The sequence below is a fragment of the Elaeis guineensis genome, chromosome 11 (assembly GCF_000442705.2).
Source record: "Elaeis guineensis isolate ETL-2024a chromosome 11, EG11, whole genome shotgun sequence".
Classification (NCBI taxonomy): Eukaryota; Viridiplantae; Streptophyta; class Magnoliopsida; order Arecales; family Arecaceae; genus Elaeis; species Elaeis guineensis.
The window spans coordinates 112,811,212-112,829,042 of record NC_026003.2 but is presented as its reverse complement, the minus strand read 5'-3'; the positions used below and the strand labels follow the sequence as shown (position 1 = coordinate 112,829,042).

Sequence of the window (17,831 nt, the reverse complement as noted above, 5' to 3'; positions counted from 1 at the left end):
TCTACCTTGTGTGTGTGTGAGAGAGAGAGAGAGAGAGCAACAGGTCACTCGGTGCCTTGCCCTTGTTATTCTTGAAGCTGAAATCTTATCTCGTACATGTCAGTGGGTTGCCCGAAGAGGCTGCATCTAGGTTTTTCTGCTAGAAGACAAGTTGCATATAGCTACTGACAGGAGCTATCTACAAAATTTAATATAACACACAGCAATTTCAGTTTCAGCTTCGAACATTTCTCCGCCAACATGCCAACATCTAACGCATCAACAGAAACACTACTCGTGCGTACACCACCGACCATAGGTATGCGAATCGAACATGCAGAGTAAAACATACAATTATGGTCAAAGAAAACAAAATTACCTATCAGGGAAAACAAATAAGTGCACCATAATAAGCCTACTCCAAATAAAACTGCAAATCATATACAACGCAAACTATATATTACATGATAAGAAACTATTGCTCATTTGATTACTAAATGTAATTAGAAGTCCAATGACTTGGTAACAAATAAAGGCATGGACCTGATATAATGCTTTACAACAAACTACATGACCATCAATCCTAACCTTCGAATTACCTGAAAGATTTGGAGGCTGCAGCTGACTACCGAAATTCCAAGTGAATTAAGAGAAAGCAAATAACATGTACACAGCTTAACCATACAAGATTTATAATGAGGCAAGCCACTAAAAAAACAATAGCCAGTCATCTCTCTCATTGGAATCCTATAGACTGGATTATTCACAAGAAAAACCCAAATCAAGCATTTATCTCTGAATTGCACTGGTGCTCTCTGTGGCAGCTTCTTCTATTCCAGAACATACCTGAGCAGCTCGTTCTATCAACTCTCTGCTCTTCCATTTTGTCCAGCTCATTTGGTGCACCCTGCGAGTGACAAGGGGACTGTGCTTGAGTTTCTCCTTCAGGTTCAAGTGTTGGGCATGGGTCATCATCACAGCTGCAGGAGGGGATGCCAACAGAAGGGAATGGGCCGCAAGTGAGCGGACAGACGAGCTCTGAAGAAACTGCTACCACACGGTTCTTCCGAGTCTCAGATCTACAACCTGTTTCTGGTGGCTCCACACATCGGTGAATAATACATGGGTTGCAGAGGCTTAGGGCTAAGTTTGGTTTGAGCCCCTTTGCTGGGGTACTGGCCACTTTAATAAATGAGACTATCCCATTTCGACATAGAGGGCATGGGATTGACCCAGGTGGTCCTATCATGTCAGATGGGATATTGCTGGTTGAGCAAAGATAGAGTGCACACTTTACGCAGAGTTCATGCCCACAGCCTGAAGATTGAAGGGAAAAAACAGAAACCATAGGTCATAAGATGTAAGCTAATTTATTTTGATGCATTTACACCAGATCGCAAACATTAGGATGGGAGTTTCTATTCATACTGCTGGAAAATCTTTACAATCTCATATAATATGAGGGACGAGAAAGCAGAATAAACTGGAAAATAAATAAAGAGATGATAAGGAAACCCTACAATTCAATGTCAAATCGTTATTTTCCTCATGTCTTTATCTCTCATCTTCTATTTTTGATGGAGTTGGGACTATTTTCATTATGTGACACAGGACAGTCAAAGGGAATTCTGCCCATTATAGCACTATGCAATTACAGACTAGTAGAAATGGCAGGTTTAATTTTTTTTTTGCCTTCAAGTTTGAAATTTGAAGATGATTATAAGGATAACAAGAAGCATTTCCCCCTTCATGGCAAAGAAATTTGAGTCTCAACTAATTCTTAGGAACTAAGATTGAGATGCACCACCACGATGACCGGATTCAAGTCAATAGACTGCTGAAATCTTCCCCTTAAAGCCAGAATGTCTACGAAGTGAGTAAACTTTCATTAAAAATCTTCAAATGACAACAATGAAGGAACCTACCTACACAAGTTGAGAATGACTTAGCCTAGAAATATTTTTTTTGAACACGGGCAAACTCAAATTTGCCGTCTAAAATAATAATAATAGGCCTTTACTATGGTACTACCAAATTTCCATACAGGTACGTAATATTGACCATGAATTGAAGAGTGGAGGGTCTTAGATGGATGACTAGATAACCAGTAGTAGAGGTCATCAAGATCTTTACTTTGAAAGTCGCGCCTCAAGTTTTCTCCCTCTCTTCCATTTTTTAAAACCTTCTTCCAGCTCTTGAAGAAAATCACCGAGCTATCAATGCCAGCACTGATGGGTGACATGGCTGCTGGTGGCATGGGAGGAGGCCAGAGAGGGGGTACGGCCCATGGACACAGACCAGGGATGGGGAAGAAAACAAGAACTTTGAGGCAGACCATGGGGGAGACAAGAACACCACCACAATGTGGAGGAAGAAATCTCAATGCTGCCTGCAGTAATGGCATCTTCAGTGGAGGTAATGGCAAGGCCATCACCAATGGCAGTGGTGGATGGACCAACTGATGGGATTCACAGGAGATGGGGGCATGGAAGGGGTTCGATTATATAGATTGAATTAAAAAAAGAATTAGAAAAGAAAAACACAACTGGTTGGCAACCAGTGAACTGCTATTTTCCGATGTGCCCCTGATCAACCAAATGTCAAGATCTATTCTTCCAATCAACTAAAAATATGATAAAAGAGTACAGTAGCAAGCTCCAAGTTAATAAAGGTTAATGAAAATATAATAATGATGCAAATATCAACTCAAGTGGAAACAAATATAACAATAATGCAAATATCATGGACCAACAAACCAAAGCCCGTATTAAATGCAGTGGTTGTTAATGAATACTAAACAAGACATGTTACCGAGCACCGCCTCACTTTTTTGAATGACACTAACACATAATCTTAAATGACTTAAAAAAAGCACATAAAAATTACAAAAAGCATTTCATATATGAGGTCTCCATGCCTTCATAAACTGACATTCTAGATTACCATGATTGCCATCACCATACACTTCTAATAAGAATTGCACTCCCCAGGATCATGATCGACCTACTCCTTGACAAATCACCTCCACCCTCTATCACCACTGAACCTCCATCGACCTTTCATCATGCCTCAATCAAAATACAGTGCTGCGACAACAATCCTCTAGCACCAGCATCCAACTTTCTACATTGCCATCATCAATTATTAATCTTGACACCAACATTTGTTCAAGAATGTAAACCTCCTCCACTATCACCTAGTAACTTTAATGCTGAGTCACCACAAGCTTCTCCTCCCCTTCTTTCTCTCAAGAGTGCAATAAATGCCAGAATTTCACAAATGCTGTATATTGACCTCCACTATATCTAGTGAAATTCTCTTGCTCTCTAGACGATCTTAACACTATTCATAACATTTCCATCATACCAAACACCACAAACCAATTAGCCTTTCCATTCACTGGATTCTATATTTAGTAATCTTTTCTTCCATAAGTTGATGTTTCCATAAAATGCAAACACACCTACCATCTTATAGATCCATTAGTTTTCTCTTCCTTTCACTAGTGTTTCTTCCATGCATTTTATTCATCAGATTCTAACACCTCACTAAGTTGCGGTTCATTCTTTACGCATAAAGTTCTCAGTTTTCAACACAAACGAGAACTATACAAACTCTAGCAAATTAATGTCATATGAATGTACATGAGATAATAGGATTGACTTATTATGTCTTCCATCACTATCTAACCATAGTTCTCTCACAACCATGGTTCTCTCACTGCTACACCACATTTTGCAGATATTTGACTATTATATGACGTCACACGGTGCGGCTCCTATGTCCACATACTATGTATGATTTACTAAGAGCTACTTTATTTTATTATAGAGGTTGTGGGGTGGTTTCAAGGTAGTGTTTATCCATTATTACACAACTTACGAGCTGTAAATGTTATTCTTTAATGTTTCAGTCTATTACTCTGCTGCAATCCTAACGCACATACATACATACATATATATAATTACACATTATATAATATATTTTACACTATAACAGTATATATGACGTTTGTCATCATTAGCATAGTAATGTGTTACATGCCTCTTGGAATTCTTGTCTCCCAAGATATGCTTATAAGCATGCGTACTAACCATACAATGGGAAAAAACTTATGCACTGATCTTTTTGAGTATCAAATTGTCCAATCATGTTCATCATTAAAAGTTCATGATCATTTGCCACCGCTAGTGTTGTTGTCTTGTGGCAGCTGGATTTTCTGATGTGAAGCAAAAAACAAAATCTCTTTGAAGTGGATAAGTCAGATATCCCAGTAATACAAACTTAGATACTACACACCGCTATGTGTCTATAACATGGATCACACATTTGTTACCATTGGCCTACTACAACAAGTAAAAGAGGAGATAAGATAATTCATGACTTCAGAGTTATAATAATTGGGTGGAGGGTTGGGAGGGAGTGTCTCAGTCTTACCTTCAGCTGCTACACTGCAGGCTCTTTCCAGACAAACAGCACAGAGATCGCTATCATCAGAAGAGGCTGTTGAGGATTGCAACCCACATTCTCTGCAGAGAGATGCCATATGATGGTTATTGCTATATATGTATCATTGGATAGTTATAATAGTCAAATATACATAAATAATATAAGCACACCCAAATTCTAGATGAGCTTTTTCATAGAAATTTTATTTGTTGATTCTTAAGAAAGAGATAATTAATAAACTAATTATTAAATAAATGTCATTGACTATTTTTGTATCTGATCAGTGGCAATTTATGTCAACTTGACAATTGTAAACATGCAATATTTAATGTATAATTCAGATGCAAACTGAAAAGATAGAGATTGATCTAGCATATATGCTAGCACCATTGACTTTGTGCGGCATATTCTTTAAATAGAAAACCAAATCTGTCCTTTATTCTCTAGAACACCTATCCCTCCTCTTTAATCTCTTAATCCATGCCTTCTACACTAGACAAAGCTATGATCTCTGATCTAGATGGGCTTAATATAAAGGCACCTAATCTCAGCCACTCACGCACTCTAATACATTGTTCACTTAATGCTTGATCTGTGTTTCCAGGGCACCTGATCTATTGTCTCCATATACTTGATTTTTTCTTCTGTGCTACACCCACTCATCCTCATCTGCATGTATCACATCAATTTTCACCACAAAAGGGATGTTGTCTCTCCAAATTTGAATGGATGGAATGGCTTAGTGAGATGTACATGGATGGTGCTCAAGTGCTCCAGTACCATAAGTTTGAGAGAAACTTCGAAAGAACAAGGAGAAGAGACAAACTAGTGTGAAAAGCTGCTGGAGATAAAATTTAGTACTAATTCCTACAAAGTTGACCCAAAATTAGCTGGGATCAGATTATTCCAAATTGGTTCAGAAGGCTACTATGGTACATAAAAGTGGGAAATGCCGGAACAAAAAAGTCGGAAAACTGATGGTGGGTGGTAGTCTAGATAACTTCCTAGCAACTCTTTCAATCAGCATTCTATTTCATTTCTTATTTTTGCATAATTTATTGATTAATTTTTGCTTGGCTGCTTGCTAAGCTCTTGTTCTGAATCTTCTTTGAATGCAAAATGTACTAAAACCATTTTCTCATGTACCAAAAATGGGAGTGACAAACAGAATATAAATGCTTGGCTGATTGCAATTAGCCCTTTACTATTTAGTGCAAACTCAAAAGAATCTCCAAAAGAATATCACTGATGGTTAACATGTTATGTGATTAACTATTTGGCACCATAATTATCTTAGTTGATGATTAATAGGAACTAGGTACTCTATTAACTTAAAATTAATATATTAAAGTATTCTGGTAACTGTCTTTTTGACATTTTTGGGTATCAAGTCGCCTTGTTCACAAGGAGTCATAACTTTATTTTTTTATGAATTTACATGTGATGAAGATTACAACAAGAAAAAAGTCCCACAACATTTGCAACTCAGTTTGAACCTAGCATGTACCAAGAATTTGGAAGTCAATCTTGAGTTCAAAACATTCACTTCCAAAATTTGCAGGCACGCTTTTAGCAAAACTATATCGAATTGAGTTGATCATAACCAGTCTAGAATAATGAATTATATTGAATCTAACTTGTCAAAGTCAGACACAGTATAAAAGAAAAGAATTTGTAGCATGGTCTGCCATACCGCCCCATTATGTACCGGAAGACAAGTAGTACAAAACCCCACTTCGGATTGGTACAAGCCCCGTACCACTCGTACCGAGGTGTATTGTGTCATACCGAGGCATACCAATCTGTACCAAGATGTACCGAGATAAAAATTGAGAAATATGGTTTGGAAGCTATTTCAGCATAGGATATATACAGTACCAAACTAGTAAAGTACCGATACAGTATCCGATACCGAGATAGCAGACCTTGGTTTGTAGAGCAGATGTGTTAGTTTTAATTCAAATTTTCAACCCTGAACAAATCTTAACACCTCGCAGATCAAGACTAAACTGCACTCACTATCATATATAATGCTTTTGACACTGAAGGGAAGAAAAAGAAAAGAAAGTAGCATATAACGAAACTGATTTAGGCAGTACAAGACCAGTTTAAATGAACAAGACAACCCTTTTAAAGTTTATTTATATTGTATTATAAGATTTTGTCATTCATGTGTTTCCATGTCAAGATTACTCTTCGTTCAGACTAACCTGAAGGTCGTTAAAGATGATTGACCTATCTAATTACGATGATTCTGTTGAAATAAAACCTTCTTCTACAAGATTTGACACTAAAAATCGATCTGTGGATCCTTGATTACAATCCTGATTTCCTGCAAACCACCTTGATGTATAAGATGAGAACCCCCAACAAAAGAATACTTGGCAACTTAATAATCATGAATTTTCAGATATAAAAATGGTGATATTTCGGCAATTCAACCATGTTTTTCATAAAGAAAATGATGAGTAAGAATATACCCAAAGATGCAATAATTTGTTTATATTATTATCTTTCAAATGCTTCCTGGTCACTTTTCAATCCTGTCAACTCACTAAATTTACAGGTCTGATACTTTCAAACTGACTCTTCAAACTGTAAATATGATTTAGCCCACATGCATCCTATGAAAATGGAGAAAATTTGTCCATTTCATGACCGCTTGATGTTTATAAACAAGAAGTGATTGAAATACCTGAACTTTAGTTAAAAGAAACTTTGATGGTATTAATGAGATTGGCAGTGAAAGCTTTTTATTAATAAATTCATTAGTCACGACTTGGGGACATTGATTCGCATCTTTGTGCATGTTCTATTACTTCAAATCAAGTTTTTCTCTTCTAATTCAGCAAAATCTGAAATTGCAAGCTTGGTAAGATTTCAGGTCTTGTTTCTTGAAGCCCCAATTGACTCGATTCAGATCCAAATTCTAGAACCAATTTTGAAAATTTATTTAGGTTCATAAGTAGGCATGTACTTGCACAACTTTATGTACTAGGATTCAACAATTGTAGCTTGGACTTGAGGCATTTCTAGGAGTTGCAAAGAAGATCATAATCAAGGATTGCTTTCCAAGAATGAAATAAAAAGCATCAAGCTAGCATGATATTTTGATTTTTCTACATCAAGATTTTTGAGTCAATCAAGATTTGATATGCAATTTTGCAACTTTGCACGTCCAGATCATGTATAGGATCAAATCTAATCTAATGACCTAGGTCCTCAAAAAATGGAAGCATGTTCACCATCAGAGAATACCGGACAAATAATCCTTCCAACATGGTATGCATAAGAGAGATGGATCCAAGGAGGTCATGGCCAGAGCCAAGGTCCCCAAAGATCATAACATCTTTATAATCTCCTACCAAAATTCAAGGTGGTGTCTCTTTCTCAAGATTTATATGGTAGTCTTTCTCTCCCTAAAATCTCTGCACGGTTCCTATTTTCAGTTATTGTAACTGTCACCAAAATGTTGAACTTGAAAAGTAAAATATTATATTCCACAAAAAATCCTTAAAGAATCCTAACTGATGCGGAATGTGCCATTTTGGTTATAGCATTCTATGATGACCAAAGATCATTATGGAGCATTTGGCCAATCCTTGAAACAAAGTTTTAAATCCCATGGGGCGATAGTGTCCAGCTTCCCCATAGAACAGGATGCTCTGATGTCTCACCCCATCCCAGTAGCAATCTTAGTTACCAATCCCGATAGATATCCTCTGTCTCTCCTCCCTTCTACTTTCCTTTCTTTTTTTGCTTCTTTCTTTCCTTTTTTTCTTGTTTCTTCTACCTTCTTTTGTTTCCTTTCCTTTTTCTCTCTTATCCGTTCCTTTATTTCTTTTTTTTCTTTACTTCTTCTCTTTCCTTTCTTCCTAGTTTTCTTTCTTCTATTTCTTCTCTCTTCCTTTCTTTGTTTTCTTTTTCATTTTCTTCTCTCCTTTCACTTTTCCCTTTTCTACATCTTTCCTCCCTTTCTTTCTTTTCTCTTTCTTCTTCTCTCCCCACTTGGATGGGTTTGGGAGTCCCGCTTCCGTTCTCTCACAGAAACAAGATAGGATGGGATAGCTGAGATACCTCCTGTCTAAAATGTCATGTCTTAAATCTAGGATATAACACAGTCATGCTACCGAAGGTTGCAGCCTATAATAACACGAAGCCAACATTCATAATCGTAAATAGAACAAAAGATCCATCATAAATAAAATGTAAGAAAGAGGATCCATTCAAATTATTAATTAAACCAATACTAATATAGAGCATCTAAATCCAAAATCCATATCTCAAAATTCATAAATAGTTAACTACAAGTCTATAATCATCCAATAAACTAAAATTCAATTACAAAATTTTCAAGCTCGCCAGCACAGAACCCCGAGCCTGAATCATCTATTGTTCTTAACCTTATACGTTTGGAAAAGAAAAAAAAAGAATAAAGAGATATGAGCTACACCATCTCAAACTTAAAACCTTGCCTCCAAAGCATATTAGGAAAGTCCACATTCTAATCTCAACATCCACAAACTCCTTTTGCTCACCTCATATCATGAACTAATATTTATTTAATTTTTAAGAAAAAACTCTTATCACCATAACTTCCGCTTCTTCTAAAAGGGAAAATAATTTCATGATCATCTTTCCCATCCCCTCGGAATGGAAAATAAAGCTGAAATACATAAATTCCATATTGGCTTGTTATGGATACTTTCAAAAAGAAATAGAGGTTCCTCTCACCTAGAAGCTATGTGGAGCGCACCTTTGCAATTAATGCACGGGTTCCACTTGAAGCAACAATGCACATAAGGCCAACATGAAGGGTAGGAGGGTGCATTTCAAAAGGTGCATATTAGAGATCAAATGAACATAGGTTCTTCTCTCCTTTTGAATTTGGTCAAAACAATTTTGTCTAACCCACATGCTCTCAAATGCTCCTCAAGATACAACTTCAAAGCCATATAACACTAACCAATTTTGGCCTTGGTTTAACATACAATACCTATGACAATTGCTTCATTTGTTACCATCAATTCATGATTTTCAATAAAATATCTCCAAATTCTCAGGATCTTAATTTCATTACTCTATGAATGTATGATGCAACAAACTCAAGCCATAACAGATATCCATAATTTTGATAAATAACTGAAATTGTACTGGAAGATGTCATATTTCTTGAGGAAGGGTAACATGCCACACTTGTTCCAGCAGATTCAACTTGATGTCAAGCGAACAGTTTTCAACCTAAGTTGCTCAATGATGAACTTTTTTATGGACAGAACAAAATTGATCTAGTGCCTCTCTTAGATAATATATGCAAAAGAAGTAACTTGTGAATCATAAATGAACAGGATACCTGACAAGAATGCTACTTTCAGTGAAAAGTCGTAAGCAAGAGGACAAATATACATGACCACCATTATACCTTGCTATATTAAGTATGCTCATAAGAGGTAAGGAAAGATAATTTGATGGGGGGAATGTTGGTATGACTGAAGCAGACTTGGGTGATAGTAATGGCTCCAGCCAGTCACGTCTCCATATCCTAGCAATGTCAAGTGGAAGCCACCTGAAAAAATACAAAACAAAAATATTATTGTTTTAAGCATCAGGGAAAAAAGAACCCATTTGTAAGAAGAGATGGTTACAAAGGTTGTTAACGTTAATTTACAAAGAAGTAGCATTTACCCATTGCAATTTAACGTCAACCTACTGGCACCTCTAGCAAGAAGCATCTGTACAAAGAAATAGATTCAAGTCAAACAGCTAAAAACATCAAAACAAGTCATGTATCTTAGAGATAATGGAGATGATGTTTTACATAAAGATGATATTTTATGTTACGTTCACAGAAAGAAGAGTACAAGCAGATTTACTTGGCAACACTTAAGGTTCCCTCCACAAGCTGCATAATGCAATGGAGTGCTTCGAGCCCCTGCCACATTCATGAGAGTAAAAACCATTGCTTTGTAAACAAATAGCAAACAGTACCCGGTATCCTAAAAATTCAAGAATACCTATCAAATTCATTGTTGAGCCGTAATGAAATGTCACTGCCGAGGCATTGGCACCTAAATCAAGCAACAGCTGTACACAATCAAAATACCCATTTAGAGCTGCCATGTGGAGAGCCGTAATGCCACCATCTGCTGGCTTGTTTATAAACCTCAAGAGCGCACTGCAACAAATAAAACACCAATAACTCTAACGAAATTTTCAGATATCAGGGCTTGGTAAGGCATCATGCAAGCATTAAAACAAAGACTGACGCACGATTTACGCCCCAAAGAGGAATCAGGGCTGCAGCCTTTGCCGCTCCCCTTCTCTCCTCCATGCTTCGACAAAGCCGGCATATCATAGGGAGCACTTGGGACAAAGTCGGCGACCAGGAGCCTAATACATCTTATATGCCCATGCACTGCAGCGAAGTGGAGCGCTGTCCTGCCACTCAGGTAGTCGGCTCTGGTGACCTTCAAAATCCCACAAAAACATTTCTCAAAATGACTCCACACACCAAAAAGATTCTAATTTTCCAATCGTACGAGGTTAGACTACGAAGAAAACACTAACACATTCATGAATTCATACATACATTGCTTCCGAAGAGCAGCAGAGTCTGCACCACCTCCCAGTGCCCATGCCGACAAGCTTGCATCAACGCCGTCTTTATCACAGAATCAAATAAAAATAAAACGCACACATAAACATGCACAACTTCAAGCATCTAAAGATCCGAAAAGAGGGCGATTCAAAATTGATGGGCAAAAGAATTGATCTTTAGATACCTGGCCACAATAGTTCCTCGAATTCACCTCGGCACCTTTCTCGAGCAGCAGCATAACAATCTAATCAGACGATCGAAAGACCAAATCAACAAATGGTGGGGAAAAACTTCAAAAAGAGAAAAATCGGAACTTTATTGCGACCGAGCGAGCGAGCGAGCGAGCGAGCGAGAGAGAGAGAGAGAGAGAGAGAGCGAGAAGAAGGGACCTCGTTGTGGCCCTTGGCGGCGGCGAAGTGGAGTGGGGAGTTGAGGCCACCAAAAGTGGAGTACTTAGCGAGGCAGGGGTTAAACTCCAGCAGCATCCGGGCCTCCACCAGATCGCCATCCCTGGCCGCCGAGACCAGCCGCTCGCCGGAGGCCGAGCACCCCAGCGAGTTCCCCATCGGATCCCAGACGCCGACAGTTCTCAGCCGTCCAGGCCGTGACGCATTACCTGCCTCCGCCACGCAAGCCGTGGCTTTATATCGCGCGGTCTCGCCTTCGAGGTCACGCCGTGTGGGAAAGGAGCGCGGACCCGCTAACCGACGTCGGGGAGGGTGACGGTTTAAGCTTCGCCTACACGGAAGTGCTTTCCCCTTCGATGAGGTCACCACGTCTCTTTCGGCGACGGCCGAGAAGGGAACGGCTGGTGGTTGGTCTTTTTTGTTTTTTTTTCTTTCAATTTAGAAGGGTGTGACTAGGAGTGGGTTTGAGCATGCAAAGAGGGGTAGGCAAGTTGTGGTTTAATAGCTACATACCGGCGCAAGTGAAACGTTTCTACGTCATCCTCATCTAATAAATATATTTTTATTTTTAATTGATAATTTTTTAAAATTCATCTATATAATTATTAAAAAAAAATTGTATCCTTGACGTTTCTACGTCATCCTCATCTAATAAATATATTTTTATTTTTAATTAATAGGTTTCTAAAATTCATTTATCATAATTATTGAAAAATATATGCATATGACATCTTAGGAGTGGATGGCTTTTATGTACGCAGTTGCATATCCCACAGCTTTCGTATTTTTTTTTCCTTTTAATGTTTGCTTGCTTGCTAGAGTTTGCTTCTTCGCCAAAGTAACAACCCCGCTGGAACGGTCATAGGTCTCCTAACCCAACCTACTTAATATTTGTAACTGGCCACCTTGAAGAATCCTGTGTTTCTGGCAGGCAGATTCAAGAATCCTGTTAAATATTTTATGTGGTTTGTGATCTCACTCTTCGTCCATCCGTCGTGGATGTCAAGAGGTATTCGTATGACACGTGGGTTTTGCTTGTCCCAGTTGGTAAACTAGGTACTGGGCAGAAAACGTGGCTGCTGGACCTTTGAATCGTTTTCAGGCAATCAAAGATTGGAAAGTGAGTCTTTACCAAAAAGAGAAAAAAAAAAAAAAAAAGTGAGTCAATGGGGCTTTACCGCACCCCACCCCCCAAACCCCCCCAAACCTCAAAGAAGAAGTGAGTCCTTACCAAAAAGAGAAGAAAAAAAAAATTATAATTTTAAAATTAAAAATTAATTTACTTTCAATTCTATAAATCATGTAAGTCAGTACATATACAATGAGAATATATTTGATTGGAGAGAGTTGGACTCTGAAATGAAAATAGATGACTCATGTTCTAACTATATTGTTGGAAGGAGTTCTATTTGTATTTCGAATTTTTAATAAATAGGGAGATAGAAATACTCCAATCTCTATTCTTTCCTGAGATTCAAATTTTATTCTAATTCCAACTACGGTTTTCATAACAAATCAAATACATTGAAGGATATAGTCGTTCCGATGCTCATTCTTGTCCATTCTAATTTTGGTTTTGATCACAAATCAAATATGCCCTAAATTTTTTTAACTTAATAACTATCAATTATAGAATAATATATATTTATTTAATATAATCAACTATTTGGTTGTAGATACAACTTATTATTAAAGGTAGCCGGAGAAGCAGAGTTTCACTCGCTAACGCAATGCGGAGCAAAAACTTTACAATTAAGGCACAAAAAAGACACCCCCCTCCGGATCCCAGCCAAAGGAAGTGAAAGTTAATCCAATACAACAGGGAAGACAAGTGCCCTATTTGGATCAATTTTCCTAACCTACCCATATGCACTAATTGTTAACCACGTTTAAAATGTAAATCAAATATCACCAAAACAAGATGGTAATTTTCTTTTGAGGGAGAAATGGTAATGCAAATTTTATAACCTTTTCTCCCCCTTCTCAAAGATTACGACATTGAATCTTACCAACAAATTTCCTTGATCTAACCAATAAAGAAATTGTGTCGAAAAATTAGAATTCCATTGGTTATCCGAACGAAAACTTGAACTAGCTAATCTCACAGCTGCCAAGAAATTTGAGATTTTCAGCAGATGCCTTGCATCATTTTAGGAGTTTGTTTTTGGTAGAAGTCTCCTCTACGTCGACTCAATGGAAATACTAGCCGTGCTTCCACAATTGCACCCAAAGTTTCTAGTAGCATTCATATTGCTTCCATCTTAGATAGTGTGTACATAAAACAATAGAAGTGGTTCGATAAATGGTAAGATGACCACGGCTCAGTTGTGTGATTCCTTTTTTTGTTTTTTTTTTCATTATTCTACAGCACTATTATTTTTATTACAAAAAGAATAAGCAAAAAGGAAAAAAACTCTCTGTTATTGGTTCCCATGTAGCAAGTAGTTGATGAGCATTTCATTTGATAAGTTTTTCTTTAAAAATTATATATATATATATATATATAATAACATATTTTATGATATCAGTATAACTAAATCAAGCTCTATATAAATTTAATAATTTAAATTTAATGATAATTTTTTAAAATTCTATAAATTATGATATTATTTCTCGATATATTTGCTAACTACCACAAAATATAAATTTATAGCAGTATATATAATAAAATATTATAAAATATAAATTTATAGCGATATTTATAATAAAATATTATAAAATATAAATTTATAGTGATATTAATGATAAAATAATACTAATAAAAAATATTTATTGAAAGATAGCAGTATTTTTATCAAAATACAGTAAAAAAAAGATTTTAGCGGCATATAATAAAAAATACTACAAGTAATTTGCTGCTCAAAATTATTTTTGTTGTAGATTGGGAAATATTGGGAGAGAGAATCATTGATCTGTTCGATGATTCTATGACCTTATGCCCTCGAAGGAATAACTCAGAGATGGCGTGAGCTTCTCTATTCCAAATACCACGGCACTAGATGGAATAGATAAGGACGTCAAGTGAAGCATGCTTTGACCTCCTTTTTGTTCCCCTATACCGACCTTTGTGCACATGGTTGCAGTAGAGAGATCGATTAATTCTTGATGCTGGGCTTGTGAAGGCACATGGGCTCCTACACATAGTTCAAGCTAATGGCCACATCCAAGCTAATATATTATCTTATCACAAGACATCAGATGGGAAGAAGGTAATCACTTCTTGGGCAATTAGACTGCTTCTTGTGAAAGGATCGCACCACGTGGCAGCTAGTGCAGTAGTCAGCTTACCATAGTCTTCAACTGAATGAATGAATTCAATTTGGATCTTTCATCTTTATATATATATATACAAGACACAGAGAGAGAGAGAGAGAGAGAGAGAGAGAGAGAGAGAGAGAGGTTACAGCTAATGCAGTAGGTAGTGTTACTATATTTTTTTTTCCCAACTGATTGAATGAAATCAATTTGGATCTTTCATTTCTCTATATATGTGTGTGAGAGAGAGAGAGAGAGAGATTACAGCTAGTGTAGTAGTTAGTGTTATTACATTTCTTCCAACAGACTGAATGAAATCAATTTGGATTTTTCATCCTTATTTATATAAGAGAGACAGAAAGATTAGAATCGCTAAAAGACCCTGGCAAAGATCTTTAATGAGAGTCCTTCCTAGTAGTTGCATCAGACTACCTAACATTACGTCTTCTTTCATACATTGTTTTTTTTTTTTCATTCGCTATTGCCGGACGACTTAAAATTTCAAAACGCAAAACACATGGCCGCAGCCACGTTGTCTTATCGTATTGAAATTTGAAAGTGGCATGGCGGTCTTCACCCCCCCCCCCTCCCCAAAAAAAAAAGGTATGATGGTCAACACCTGCCATCTCCACCCTAAATACGTGTCATGTTTATATATAAAGAAGAAAAGAATGATGATAGCTTTCCATGTCCTTAGAAAAATGTTGGTATGACCAAATCTTCAGAAGTTCCTGTTGCTGATGATGTTGTATTGTAGTAATAGACAGCTTCTTCAAAATATTGAAAATTAATCCACAGAATTTGTAAACGATTGGTACCTGAGTTTTCTTTTAATAAAATATGAAAAAAACGATGATTAGATAGTTATGGAGTTCGACGCCGATTTAGCCTAAGTTTGAAATTTTGGTGCGAGTTGGAATTTATGTGTACCTTCTGTCATTCTGATGTGACTAAATGTAAAGAAATGCCAGTGCACATGAGATGGGAAGTTGCCTACGGCTTGGCCCATTGGATGGCAAACATATTTTATTACATTCTCACCATTATCTTCTGAGGATATCATGTCGTTCTCACTACCATCAAGCGAACCTAGAATATGTTTGGTGGGTTAGAATTTAGAAGTCTTTGGTGACAGGATTAATAGATCCTCCTCTCTTCACACGACTAGTTGAATGACATGTGCATTATATGCACATACATAATAAAATATGTAAATAATAAAATCATGTGCCATATGCAATGCTCATAAGAGGATATATGGATGGAGGATATTTTCTTATCATTTTGAGAATTCATTTTCCTTTCTTTTTTTTTTTTTCTTTTGGGATTTATGAGAAATGCAAGTAATCCAGCTTTCTAGTTTGGTAAACACGGCAGAAAGAACCATGCCAAAATGAAAAACCCTTAGGTATTGTTTGTTTGCTAGTGAGTTTTATTAAAAAAGATATTTATAAAACATGATTCTTTGTAAAACATGCTTTATGAAAAATATGTTTTACAGAATAGATATTTTTATAAAACTCAATTATTGGGTTTTATGACTTGCAAATTTTGGTAAAAAATAGATTTTATGAAAAATAACCAAAAAATTGCTTTCGTAGGAGCCTTTCATTGGGTTTTTTGTTCATCTGTTTTAATGAAACTTATCAATCAGCAAATCTTATATTAAAGGTTGAGCGGTGGTCCTATAGAATTTCTGCCTATCGGGCGCCTGCAACTGAAGCATGTGCCCTTGGCTATTAATCATAATTATTCAAGTGCTCAACCTTATGGTTTGAGTGTTTTAATATAATAAATCATATTGAAATTGCTATTGCTCATAAGGTATAGAAAAGGAAAGCTGGTATTATTAAGAATATGCAAGTGGAACCGAAGCTTTGATAAGTGAATAGGCCCTACATAACTTACCATTGATGAAACGTGCATCTCATCCTTTTGGAACGAGTTGCCCATTGGGGACAGCATAGAGTTTTGCTCAGAGGTGAAGTAGTTCATGTAGTGTACCATCTCTGATGTGCTTATCCCATCTCATGGCACTATAGCCAGATGAGCGATTGCCATTGAAAAGCATGGAAGCCAACTGCATGAGATGTGTTGCTGTTGAATGCAAGATCAAGCTGAGATTGATAGAATCAAAGTGAACTAAGATCAAAGATCTTTCGATGCTCAAATCAGTTAGAATTTATTATTCAATGGAAGAAAAAAAGAGAGAGAATGAAAATTCTCAAAAAGATTCAAAAGTCTCATCTAAGAACCCTCTACGGGGAAAATCGATGGCCATTTTTACGATGCATAGAGAATGTGCTTAGATCACCCACAACAACTAGCAATATCATCAGATGATTTTGAAAGTCTTATCCTCACGATAATGATTGTGAGCATAACCACCGCTGGCTATCACAAGCTGATGTGATCGTGGTTTTAGATCATCTATATCCAATACAAGGTCGGTTAGGCCGAACTTGTCCACCTTAGACAGTATCAAGGTCAGCCAGGATATGCCCACATCAGGGTGTACGGAAGCCTTAACATAAAATGACAGGCCCACGCTAAGGTTGCTCAAGCCGAGCACAGTCCTGGAAAATGTCTTGTTACAGCTGCATAAGAGACAAGTATTACTTCAATCTGCATGCAACGGAGCTTGACGCAGATCTCTACCAAAGACCCTATGAGTGTCTTCGATAACAAGGTTGACATGATGGAACTTCACCACATCTAAAGAGCATAAGAAAATGGGATTGACCGACACATGTATTTAATGGAAACCTGCAACCCGAGTGCAGACCTCAAGGCCAACTTCCTGGCAATGATGGGAAGGTGTAATAAAATTTCAGTTTGCTTCCTTTCGTCGAGAAGAGTCCTGGACACCTCAACTCCCTTTTCAAGTCCTTGCCTAGAGATCTCCATGAGATGAGCAAATCCTTGACCAGCACTTAGTAAGATAACAACTGCAGAGTGGTGATTATGAATTGTACCTGGTTACCTGAAGATACAAATGCACTTTTCAGTAGTCCTCCCAAGTATCACACTAAAGAAACCTTGAGACTGCTGATGAACACATTTTATATTTGAAATTACCTACTGTCCTCAACCAAAATACCTAGAATACGCTCCACGTTTAACCAAAATACCTAGAATACACT

At 37.1% G+C, this 17,831-nt stretch overlaps 1 protein-coding gene across 2 annotated transcripts; it reads right to left on the bottom strand.

Moving 5' to 3' along the window:
- Positions 1–601: 601 nt before the first annotated feature.
- On the bottom strand, positions 602–11,882 carry LOC105054123 (probable E3 ubiquitin-protein ligase XBOS33). 2 transcript variants are annotated; one of them, XM_010935559.3, is made up of 10 exons: positions 11,416–11,882; positions 11,211–11,270; positions 11,018–11,089; positions 10,699–10,895; positions 10,443–10,603; positions 10,290–10,360; positions 10,114–10,160; positions 9,851–9,994; positions 4,417–4,508; positions 602–1,296 (listed from the first exon to the last, which is right to left on the bottom strand). In XM_010935559.3, exons 1-10 carry the CDS (start codon positions 11,590–11,592, stop codon positions 761–763), a joined length of 1,557 nt encoding a protein of 518 aa, XP_010933861.1. In that variant the 5' UTR covers positions 11,593–11,882; the 3' UTR covers positions 602–760. The 2 variants fall into 2 exon arrangements, with proteins under 2 accessions (XP_010933861.1, XP_010933862.1); XM_010935560.3 differs by having other exon boundaries at positions 10,302–10,360; positions 11,416–11,880.
- Between the last annotated feature and the right edge of the window lie 5,949 nt (positions 11,883–17,831).

Coding starts and splice junctions, on each gene's coding strand:
- LOC105054123 (XM_010935559.3), bottom strand. CDS start 11,592: ATGGGGAACTCGCTGGGGTGCTCGGCCTCCGGCGAGCGGCTGGTCTCG. Junction 10,604..10,698: donor TCCTCTTTGGGGCGTAAATC/GTGCGTCAGTCT, acceptor TATTTGTTGCAG/TGCGCTCTTGAGGTTTATAA. Junction 1,297..4,416: donor CTGCAGTGTAGCAGCTGAAG/GTAAGACTGAGA, acceptor TTCAATCTTCAG/GCTGTGGGCATGAACTCTGC.